We start from the raw sequence: 12,152 nt of genomic DNA on the forward strand, positions 1-12,152 counted from the left end.
TTCCTCCAGCCACAGCTACCTGGTACGACCTGCTGTGTTCACGAGTCCTCGCACTGAGAGCTCTTGAAAGGCCAGCTCTGAGCATCCAGGAGTGGACAACTCTCCACAGGACTTGCCCCTCGGAGCTCTCAGAACACAGTCGGGACCTTAGGTGGGAAGGTGACATTTCGGCTCATTTTCATTAAAGCCCTTGCTCCGAGGTGGTCCCTGGCTATGTAGGCTGCCTAAGGAACATAGCAAAGAATGTCTTAAAACTCCACGGGCTCGGAGCTAATGGAGAGCTCCTACCCTGTCCCCTGCATCTAAAGGCTAGCAAGTGCTCAGCCAAAAAGATGCCAGAGGTGCCCCAACTACTCCAGGACCAGAGGCTACAAAATTGCAGGGTCTGGCCTGGCTTGGCTCAGTAGAGTCGAGGCTCTTTCTCATCAGCTCCACTGGTCAGCAGGGCCCTGCTGGCTCAATTTGCACTAATGGGGTCAGGATTGCAGGCTCAATACCTATTTGTGCAATTAGCTCTGCTCTCTTCTCAGGCTTAGCCCGAGTCCTGACCCTGGATGCTGAGAGGGGAAAGGAACTTGCTGGGGTTCCACAGCAAGGCAGGATAAAGATGGGAGGACAAATCCCTGGTGCGGGGAGGGCTCACATCCAGGCCAACGCAGGGTGGGAAGGCAAGGGCGCCAGGTGAGCTAACCTCAGCTCACCTGCTAAAACGTCTCAGCTAGACCACAATTCCATATTCAATGATACCCGGGTGCCTGCAGGTCTTTGCTGTGCCCATGGGAAGAGACAGGTTTGTCATACCTTCTGAGGGACTGCAGAAAGGAGAACCCTATGGCTGGCTGGGCATTCGGTGGCCAGGGCCTTGTGTTAATCATTGACAGGGGCTGCTCCAGCCTTCAAGGGGACTGCAGGGTAATTACTTCTGGGCTCCAGGCCACACACTCGGTGACATTATGACAGCAGTGTCTGCCTTCTGGGCCTTGTGGGGAAGGAGAAGGGAGTATCCCCCAAGGCTGCTGCAGGCTCAGTGTGCTGCATGTACAACAGTGGCAGCAGAAGCCGACAGGCCACAGGGCCAGAGGCCTGGGAGTTGAGAGAGCAGCGCTTACCGAGTGCAGACTCAAAGAGCCAGGGTCTGGTAACCTGCCCTCTGCGACAAACAACACCCACCCAAGCAGGTGGCCCAGGCTCCCAGCCACCTTCTTCCTAGAAAGCATGCAGAACTAGTCTCTGTCCTTCAGATCCAGTTCAGACCGGCTTCCTTCACTGGCCAGCTAGCCACACTGGCCAATCATTTTTCTGTTTCCCCCAAACCAGACCCAGAAACCTTACAAGGAGCCAGCAGCCTTCCCTGTCAGGTGAGTGGTGACTCCTCTTTCCCACAACATGTGGAAACAGTCTGGAACATGCAGAATCCTGCAGGGCATGATCCCCTTAATCTCGCTCCTCCTCAAGCCCAGAAAAACAACACGTTAGCCAGCCCCGTTATGTATTAATTTCTGAAAGCCTCGTTCACGCAGACATAACACATCCACCCACATGGGTAAATGCTTAGACAGACGCAAAATCACCAGTACAATTATCGGGCCCCCGCAGCTGCCAGGATCAGACCTGGAAAACCTGCTGCATGCTCTCTCTAGAGTTCTAGGTACCCTGGGCACCCGTACCTCCTGCATGTCCGTCTCATGGCATTACTCTGCAGGCACCTCAGGCCTTGCTGCCTGGCTGGAAACACCAGACACCAGCTCCAACAATGAGGGTGCAGAGTAGGGTGGGGAGGGGTCATGTGTGAGACTTGGCAGTTCCGGCAGTGGTGGCACTGTGGCTTATTTATCATCTGGGCTCTGCCTACCAGAGAGGACTGAAAGCAGCTGGCTCAGACACTAAGTGGCATGGGAGCTTCGGGAAGGCAAGGAGAGCGCAGGGTGGTGAGTGTTCTCGATCCTGCCCCACGTTCTGGGGCCTCCAGGAGGGCACTGAAATTGGTTCAGAGGCTTTTGCTCCCCAGCCAAAGCCACACCTTTATGAGCTCCGGATGTTAGTTATGACTGACTTTTTTTTTTATCCTGGTCATAAGCTGAGCCCTGATCTCCATCACAGACTAAGCCTACTGGTCACACTCTGAGTCCAGACCACATTCTAAGACTGAACCCTGACCTTCATCAGAGACTGAATTCTGACCCTGATCATGGATTGAGACCAGGCTCCAGACATAGACCTCCGCTGAGTCCTAATCTACACACCTACTCCACATCCTCATTTTTCTAAAGGATTCAATAAACAGAGCACAGCACTATTTGTCTCTCTGGTGGACCGAGCATAGACACCCTGGCTATTTGTGCCTCTCCTCCGGGAACCTGAGCCTTCCTCCTGGAACAGGGACAGAGATGGCACTCCGGTGAGCTACCAAAGTCCCAGCGGTCTACCCAGCAGTCAAGCCCTGTCAGGAGAGGATCAGGTGGGTGGGCATCTGGGCTCCAAAAGTGACAGCCCCGAAGTGGGGCTAGAAAATGGCTAAGTTCCCACGCTCTGAACTGTCAGATAAGGAAGATTCTGCTCTTGAGACGAGCTTAAGACATTTTTTTCCTCTTCCCAATCTCTGCATCGTCAGTAATAGATCCCGGTGTGCAGCTGACCGCTGAGCTGCACCACAGTGCAGGGGCACATTTCCAGGAAGGGTGAGGCTGGGGTGAGGACCATGCAGGAAGACTTCGCCGGAAGCCCTGTTCTGAAAGCTGGAGGTAGACCAGGGTTCTGCGACCTGTGTAGTGAGACATCACATAATCCAGTAGGTTCTGGTTTTTGTCTTTGACGTGGACTTCCTTTGTGAGCTTCTCTGCCCCTCTGCCTCCATGTACACGAGGATTTCCTCAGGTCTTTTCTTTGGGGCCCTGAGACCTATTGGATTTCCTGTTCCTGCTGATGACCCCCTTTTTCTGAGCCGCTCCATAATGTTTCCATGCTCAGGAAAATATTCCCTAGAAACACTGGTAGAATTAAAATTTTAAAGCAGAGGAGAAGAGGTGAGGAGGGGAGAAGAGGGAGGGAGGACCAAGTTCAGGGTCCCACAGATGAGGCTCGGATGCCAGACCTGCTTCTTCCCAATGATGTGACCCCCATCATCAGCCTTGTCTATAAAATGAGCATGATTAAACCATCTGGGGCCACTTGGAAGAGTAAAGGAGATAAAATGTAGCCAGCTCCCCGCACAGGCTGACATATGGCAGCTGCTTCATGATGGTAGTTATTGGTCTATAAACCACCTGACTTTTGTCTCCCGATGTGAGTGAAGGGTTGTGAACTTGGAAGTGATAAGGGTTTGGGTAGCTAGATGGCGATGGCAAGACTCGGTATGAGCGAGATCTTGTAGGAACAGCAAGGGGCTGGAGTCTGGGGCCAAGACAGATAACCCAGGCCCAACTAGAGGGTGAGCCAGTGGCTTCCCCAGGGCTCCTGGCTGTGAGGAGGCGGTGTTGAGGCCAGAGCGCTGTTCTTAGTATTTCAAGAGAAGTCCCCAACCATACCCTCCGTGTGTGTGTGTGTGTGTGTGTGTGTGTGTGTGTGTGTGTGTGTGGTGTGTGTGTGTGTGTGTGTGTGTGTGTGTGTGTGTGTGTGTGTATGCAGGTGTATGGAAGCCAAACATCAGGCAGTTCCCTCAATTGTTTTCCACCTTACTTTGGGGGGATAGGGTCTCTCACTGAACTTGGAGCTCACTAATTTGGTTAGGTTGGCTGGCTAGCAAACCCCAGAGATCCTCCTGTCTCTTCCTCCACACTGGAATTAAAGGCACAAACCATTACACATGGCTTTTTTTTTTTTTAAATATTACTAATGTGGGTGCTAGGGATCCAAACTCCTGCTCTCAGTACTTACATAGCCAGTGCTTTACTCAGAGTCACGTCCTCAGCCCCCTACATTTTCATGTCCTACCTTGCTATCTTAAAGCATTGATTCCGATCTGTCACAATGCATATGCTAGCCAAACAGCTCATCTCAGCGCTGTATTTGGTCCACGGGATGCTGTTCAGCAGTACCCAATCACTCTGTTATGTTATCCTGAGCATCCTCAGTGCCAGAGAACTCACCACCTCTCACTGCTGTCTCCTGCCCCAGCTTTGGGTGGTGGGGATGGTAGGCAGTATTTCTGAGTGGCTTCCTGGCTCTTGGGACCACAGATTTCCAGGTCCCTGGCAATGCTTTCTCAGCAAGGAAGCCTGGCTGGCAGAGAACATCCTTTCCAAAGCCAAGACAATGCCCCTGCCCTCCAGTGGCCCTCTCTGGCTGGGAAACGTGGATTCTTCCGCATCCCCTGGGCCCAAGCAGGACTGCCTGGCTGGCCTCTGTAGCCTTTCTATTAATTAGCAACTGACAGTACAGCTTTGTAAGAGCTCTCAAGCCAGACTGGAGCCATGGCTGCCTCAGTTATATGACAAGCACCCAGGGGACTGGGCCAGGACCTTCTGCTCTACATTATTTCCGCCTTGGTATCCAGTGTTGCGGCAGACACAAGAGCCACTCGGGCTCCTATAACACTTGTCTTCCCTGTTATCTGAATGGAGGCTAGGAGAGGGAGAAAAGTTGACAGGCAAGCCTATGCCACAGAGGAGGCTGCTGTCCATGGCCAGGGTCAGGAAAGGGAAGCATAGGATTGGGACAGATCCCGTGCTCAAGGTACTAAGGCAGCTGTTATTCAGGATGCCTCTGCCCTGTCCCAGCTGGCCACTGTCACAGCTACCCATCATCTCTGGACTCTCACCGACAATGTCTACCTATTCCGTTCAGGAATCTCATTGCAGTAGGATATCCTTGTGTACCCTGTCTCTTCTCTCCCTCTCTCAGGCCTTGGCCTCTGACCCTTAGGACAGGACAGGAGCTGAGAAAGTGGTGACCCGGAGTAACAAGAGTCCTCTGGTCACCTGGTCTCCTCCTGCTCTTCAACCTCCCTAGAAGCCAGAATGCAAAGCCAGCATGCAAAGCCAACCAACTCAAACCAAACCTTGAACAACAGTGCAGGAAGCAGATGAGGCTGCAAGCCTGACGTCCCGGGGTGCAAGCTGGTTTCTGAGGCCTGGCGCATCTACTTTACAGCATCCTGCCCTGCTGAGCTGAGGCTGGGGCTGGAGGCCAAGGGCTCCATTGCCAAAGGCAGAAGAAACAGGCTCAGGGCTCCGCAAGCATGGTCTAAGCCTACGGGCTGTAAGCTCAGGACTCCACACCTGGTCCCAGGGCACCAGGGATATCGTTACACACCAGAAGCTGCATTTTAACAAGGTCCCAGAGTGAGATGGATAACATTCCAATGAGGAGCTTCATTAAAACAACCGGAGTTCCACTCAAAGCCACTAGGTAGCCAGAAGGCATTGATGGATGATTTGGATAAGCGGAAGGAAGACGTGGGAATACGAAGCCTTACAACCTGGAGAGGAGATGAACGGGCCGGAGAACGCTATTGGGTTTCCCGATGTGAAGTCTGCAACCTACTAGCATGAAATCCTTGGCTCATAGAACCAAAGCAATAAAGACAAGGCCAAACAGGAGAAGGCAGCCCCCAGACCCATGATGCAGTTACCAGATGTAGGAGCTAGAAGCAAGCTACAGGGAGAACCAGATAGCCAAGGGGCTTAGCCCTCTGGCCCAGTGGGTTTCCAGGTCCCTGTACTTACGAAGACGCTATATCCCAAGCTCCACTAGCTCTAGCCTTGTGAGGTGGGGCATGCTGCACAGCTGGAGAGTCCGCTGCCCACTGCGCCAGCCGACAGCACCACCTTGGAATTCCCCTCTGCACCACGGCGCCCTCCCCTCCCTGCTGCCTGGGCCCGCTGCCGTGCCTTTCACCCAGCTTCCCACACTGCCAGCAGGAACAGCTGGCCCAAGAAAGGCTCTCCTAAGAACAGACCTCCAAACTCCCAGAACCAGGCTGCCTCCTTCCCGAACAGTCCTTCCCAAGGCTGCAAGGGAAAGTACATGGGAGCGAGTCATGGGTCGCCAGACAGACCTCCTTTCCTGTCTCAGGCTTCTAACTCTGATTCCTGACTGCTTCTGCTCTCTCTGCTGGTAATGGGAGGCCCAAGTCCAGATCCCAGAGGGACCCACCCCCACCTCCCCACCCCCCGCATACACACATATACACCGTACTAGACTCCAAGGAAGGCTAGTGTCCCACCCCCACCCAGGGCCTAGACCCTCTTACCATGGCCTGCGGTAGAGCCCACAGCCACCAGCCCCCACATGATTCTCAATTTAGGGAAACCCCAGACACAGGAAATTGTGTGCCACATTGCATGTGCCTGGATATATGTGTATTTCTCTAGATACTGACTTGGTAGTTCCTAGCAGGCTCTCAGTGAAGTCTCTGACGGCAAACTGGTTCGGACCCCTGGTCAGAGCGCAGGACAGAGATCCATGTGGCTTACCCAGGACGAAGGGGAGCAAAGAGAGAGGGCAGGGAAGGTATTCGACTGCTCACTGTAGACCCTCACCTCATCTGTGTTAGACACACTTGCAGTTTGTGGCTAACATAGAAATGAACAAGAGCAGCCCCGAAAACTGAGGTTCACAGAAGGTGGATAACTCATTTGGGCACTAATAGCAAACAGGTTGGGGAGGGGAGGTGTAGTGAGCAATGGCATTGATCTGGTGCAGGCTAATCCTAGGACCTACCATCATCTCAGGACCCAGAGTTTCAAAGCCCAGCTGCTTCAGCCCCAATCAAAGGATGCTTTTAGATACTTTCAGCCTCTTCCTTTCCTCCTGGATTTAAAAGGACCAGGCCAGGAGAGGGCGAGGAGGCACGGAGAACCCAGCTTCTGCCTGCTCGATGTTGTTTGGGGGCACAGCAGTAGCCCCAGAGCTAATATCCAGATAAGAGCTTCCCTGATAGCCCCGATGTCCACCCACACAGCCCCAAGACACTGTCTCAGACACACATCTCCCACATACACACTCCCAGGTCAACTCCCTGAGCCCAGCGTTTGAAATTTTAGCCAATCAGCCTTCGGGACAAAAGCAGCTACACCTTGGGGGGGGGCGCTCTCTCTTCCCCCTTTTCATCTTCTTAGGAAATCAGGGTTATCTAGCTAATGTGCGAATGTGTTAGGTTCCAATCATCAAACCCCAGGCTTGAGGATAGAGCTCCCATGGGAGGAAGGGCTGATTCTGGAACCTTGTGTGTGTGTGTGTGGGGGGGAATGTCCTGAGGGCTGGCCTCCCCCATTAACAAACTGTAAGTTTGAGCTTCAAAAGACCAATGGGGTGTTGGAGAGGAAGGGAATTCTGAAGCCTGAGAGAAGCCATGTGAATAGCTGGGCTGATGAGAACGGTACAGACAGGAAGAAAGATAGTCAGGAATATCTACTCTCTCTCAGTCGTGGCTCAGGTTATGGTGGGCCTCAAAGCAAGCCCATGACTTCCCAGGGAAACGTACCCAGCCCTTTTCTCCAGGGACAGATGTCAGAGGCAGCCCATCATAGCCAGCCCTGAACTTCAAACCGCAAACTCAATCCATCATAGTTTGTTGCTGATTCTTTATTAAGCCAATTCTGCTGGATCAATGCTTCCTGCCAGTCAAAATGATGAATAAATCCTCAATGGGTCTGGGAAGTGCTTGTAGAAGCTCTGGTGGGTGATGATGCCTGTCTCCAGACAAAGGCCCAAGACCAGTGCCTGAAACTTCATGGTTCAAGGCTCGGGTTCTCCAGGGGGAGTGGCGGTTTGGATGGAGTGATGTGTTTTCTAAGCTTAGCAGATTCAGCCAACCCCTTGTCTCTTTGACTTCTGAAGCTAGACTAGCTGTTTGGGCCTAAGAGGCAGAAGGAGCATGACCACTGCCCTCCAGAGACTCAGGCACCCTGTCTTGGATTGTTTTCCATCCTACAGGCCCAGCATCAGACAGCCGCAAGGCTGGGCATAGAAGATGTGCACTTCCAGCTACCAGTCTCTGCTGCTTGTTGGAAAAAAAAAAAACCCACATCAAAACCCAGTTGAGCTGGGCGGTGGTGGCGCACGCCTTTAATCCCAGCACTTGGGAGGCAGAGGCAGGCAGATCTCTGTGAGTTCAAGGCTAGCCTGGTCTACAGAGTGAGTTCCAGGACAGCCAGGGCTTACACAAAGAAATCCTGTCTAGAAAACAAAACAAAACAAAACAAAACAAAAACCAAACAAAAACCAAACAAACACCAGTTGGACCCTTGTTCTGTTGTCTCTCAGTCTTCCTGTGTCCACCCTCTCCAACGTCCCAGATACGATGTCCCCAAAGCCTGTATTAGTGGAGGCTCTACAGCTAGGAGACTGCACACCAGCATGTTACGAACGTCACAGCTAAGACTAGGAAAGCTTTGGCTGTGTGTGTGGTGACGGGGAGGGAGTGCTCCAGTGCCAGATCTTGACCATCTAAGGGAAGATGAGTAGGGAGGGCAAGTCTTTGCAGCCAGAAGGCTCTCCATCGATGCTTGTCACTGGATGTAAGACATGCCTGGGGTGGACAACGGGCGTGAAGCTAAGAACTGTGAATAGAAGTTTTCCCACCACGAAGATGGGCAGAAGTTGAGTACTGGATGCGAGTGCCTTAGCAATCCCTCAAGTGATTGATACTGGACCTGACTGTCACCGCCACGGAGGGAAGAGAAGCCTGGGATACCCAGGGACAGCAGGGGCAAAGGAGGCAAGGCTTCTAATCCACCTCTCCCTGGTTCAACATGAGAGCATCAGGTCCCAGTCCTAGTCACAGGAGTTCACTAGGGATCCTGAGGAGCAGGATCTGTCCAGCAAGTCTACCGCCGCCTTCCTGCCTGAGAACAGGGTTAGAAAGAACAAGCAATTTCTCAAAAGAAAAAGGGAGAAGGAACCAAAAGAGGGTGCCTCTCTATTCACCACCTATTTTAAGCCACCAAAGTGTCGTCTGACTGGTCATTCCCAGCCAAAGAAATCTCTCTCATTGGATGGGAAATAGCTCTGCTCTCATTACAAACCCAGCTTCCCTGGAGTTTGTAAAGAAGCTCTGGTCGGCAAAATGTTCCTTTATACAGGGAGGCCAGCAGGTAGGCAGGCGAGGGAGACAAACAGGGCAAGACACAGAGAGGGAGAGGAAGAGAAACCCAGCTAAGTCTTCATCCTAAACTGGTGTGCTAGGAAAGCCTCAGGAGGACAGGAGAGAGCGGAGACTCAGAACCTTGACTGGGATAAAGATATTCCTGATGCAAACCCAGAGGCAACTTACAACCTCTCTTATATACAGCTCAGTCCACAGCCCCGACTGGTATCCACTGATCTTTGGTGTTAGGTTCAGGAGATGCAAGAAAGGACAAGATCCCTCTCCCTGACTGGTCCAGGGGATGAGACGCTGGACTAGTTGGGGATCAATAGACAGCTGCATGTCAGTCAGGACACTAAGCCGTCTTCACTGACCACTGCGAGCAAGGTCATTCCGCCCTGCCAGTGTGAAAGCTAGCTGTATCAGGGTACCTGCTCCTGGTCCACCACTCAGCATGAGGGGCTGGGTAAAGCTATGTAGAGGGCTTTCATCCTGGGCCTGAGGTGTCAGTGACCTTAGTTCTCCAGGAGTCTGGCTGCAGCTTCGCAGGCCCAGCAAACATATTAATACCTGCAGTCAGCACCCAAGGAGCTGGCCCAGCTGTTAAGATAGCTATCTCCCTCCATGACCCTTCTCTGCAAGCTGAATGACCTGGAGCTGCCTCGGGGATGGCCACCTTGACTCTGCAGCCTCCAAGGGGGAGGTGCATGGCTTAGATAGGCAGTGCTCTACCCTCGCTTGCAGGCAGGGCTAGGCCAGGCTCAGAACACCTTTGAGTGTGTCTCCAATGCGGCCCAGACCCTGGAAGAGAGATGGCCGGAGCCTGAAGACTGAGTAAGTTCCCAGTGTGCTGCAGGAGCTCCGGGGGGTGTCTGGGACGCTCCAGGCGCCCCACTTCTCTGCGAGCTTCCAGCACACGGAAGGAAAGTTAACTCAGGCTGGGAGGCAGGACTGGGAAGAAAGCGTGCCTACAACTGTACAAGGCATCCACAGCATCCCCACCTGGCCTCTTACCTGAAGTCGCTGTAGGGGTGGATAATCCAAAACCCGGCTGACTTAACCCTCTCCTGCTCACGCTCCACCGCTTTCTGACTGCCGAACATCCTTAGGGAGAATTTGTTGACCCCAGGTTGCAGCATGGCACCGAACTGGCGCTGCATGAAGCCGGTCTGGCCCAGGCGCACCTCGGCCTCGGGGAGGATCTGGTCGCTGGCGGCCGCGCCTCCTTCCACTTTGATAGCGGTGTCCGCCGAGGGCTGCTCGCAGGAGGTGGAGGCCGGCTGCGGCTGCTGCTGGGGCGGCGGCGAGGCTGCGGGCTGTGCCGCGGCGCCAGGGCGCTCGGGCTCGGCCGCCAGGCCCGGGGGCGTCCTGTCCTCGCCGGGGGACGCGTCGCCCTCGGCGGCGATGAGCCGCCGCTCCTCCGCGGAGTCATGCAGGTGCCCGTGACTGCTGCCGCTCCCTGCTCCACCGCTGCCGCCGCCCCGGCTGCCCAGCGAGGCCAGGCTCCCGCGGAAGCGCCTGCAGTCACCGTTGGTGCTGGACTTGCCGGCGCTGCGGCCCGGCCCCTCGCTGTCTGCCGCCCCGAGGGCCGCACCCCGGGACTCCGCGCAGCCGGCCGCCGCCGCCGAGGGTGAAGGCGAGGGCAGTGGGCGCAGCCGGATGCTCCTGCGGCTCGGGTCTTGGCGGCCCCCGGCCCCCTCCTCCTCGCCATCCTCTTCCTCGTCCATGATCCACGCCTTGGCCCCCACCTGCTGCGGGAGGCTGTAAAGCCGCTTGCGCATGGACGGCGGGAGCTTGTCCATGGTGCCAGGGGCTGGGCCGGGGGCAGTGGTGCGGGTGTGGCACCGGGGACCCGCTCCAGGTGCGCCGGCCAGTGGGGACGCGTCCTTCGCCGCCGACCCGGGGCCGCCTCAAGAGCCCATGATCGCGCCGGCTGCGCGCCGAGGGGAGGCTCCTAGTCCGGCCGCGGGTCCCCGGGTTCGCCGCGCTGCGCCTCCTCTCCGGCCCGGCTTGGGCGCGGGGACCCCACGCTCCCTCCCTTTCTTCCCTCCCTCCCGCGATCAGGGGCGCGGCGCGCGGCCCGGCTCCAGGCGCCCCGCCCCCGCGGGGAACAATGGGCGCGGGCAGCAGCGGCGCTGCGGCCGCCGCGCTCCGGGAACCGCTCCGGAGCGAGAGCGCACTGCCCGCGCGGCTCCCGGGAGTGCGTCCGGCGGGCGGCTGGGGCTGTCAGTGTGTGTGGCCGCCCCGGCTCTGCAGCCGGCCACCCGCGATCCCGCCTCGCCTCCTCTAGCTGAGCCCGGCGGGCGGGTCCTGGGGACTCCCGCCGCAGCCAAGCGGAGCCCAGCGGCCCGCCGGGCTTACATCAGCGGCCGCCTCTCCCGGAGCGCCCTCCGGCAGCGCTCGGGCTCCCGCGCCCCGGAATATTCATGAAGCCGCCGCAGCTCGCGGGTTGCCATAGGAGCGGCTCCCGCAGCCTGGCCTGCCTACCTGGGCTTCTTAAAGGGGCAGCGGCGCCCCGGCCCAGACAGAGGGGGGCGGGGGGCGGGCCTGATGAGGGGCGCGGGGCGGAACCTCGCCAGACCTTGGGGACCGAGGTAGGAGGCGTCCTTACTCTCTGGTGCGCGCAGTGATTTCTGCTGACCAAGGGCTGAGAGCACCCCCTAAATGAGGGCTCCTGCTGGGGCTCAAGACTGGGGGGGGCGGGGTTTCCCAGTCCCTCCCGCGAGCGTCGGGCTTTCCTAGCCTGGCCCGCTCGCTCCCTCTACGCTAGGGTCCCCGACCCTCCTCTGGGGAGGCGTGTCGGTCGCACGGCTGCGGAGCGGCTGCTTTCCCGCAACTCGCCTGGAGAGGGGGTTTCCGGAAAACGCTTCAAGTCCGGGCGGCTCCCAGGGTTTTCCTGAGCCACGGGCGGGGGGCGAACCCCGAGTGGGTCTTCCCCAGCGCGGCGCCGAGGGCTTGCGGGGAAACTCTCCAGGCGCGCACAGGGCGCGCGGGTGGACCCGGCCCTGCGAGGTAAGACTTCGAAGAAACGCGCGGGCAGCAGCAGCCACAGGCGCGGCATCCCAGCGGCGGACTCCCCACCTCCCACTCCCAGCGCCTGTGCCGGAGCGATTCGATGTGGGGT

At 56.5% G+C, this 12,152-nt stretch overlaps 1 protein-coding gene across 1 annotated transcript in view; it reads right to left on the reverse strand.

Moving 5' to 3' along the window:
• The window catches only part of Hcn4 (hyperpolarization activated cyclic nucleotide gated potassium channel 4), a 41,172-nt gene extending 29,739 nt beyond the window's left edge, over window positions 1–11,433 (reverse strand). The window contains exon 1 of the mRNA XM_028892517.2: window positions 10,043–11,433. Within this exon, the coding sequence (XP_028748350.1) occupies window positions 10,043–10,830 (788 nt within the window). The 5' untranslated portion in view covers window positions 10,831–11,433. The remainder of the gene's footprint in view (window positions 1–10,042) is intronic.
• Window positions 11,434–12,152: the final 719 nt, after the last annotated feature.

This window comes from Peromyscus leucopus, chromosome 7 (assembly GCF_004664715.2).
Source record: "Peromyscus leucopus breed LL Stock chromosome 7, UCI_PerLeu_2.1, whole genome shotgun sequence".
NCBI lineage: Eukaryota > Metazoa > Chordata > Mammalia > Rodentia > Cricetidae > Peromyscus > Peromyscus leucopus.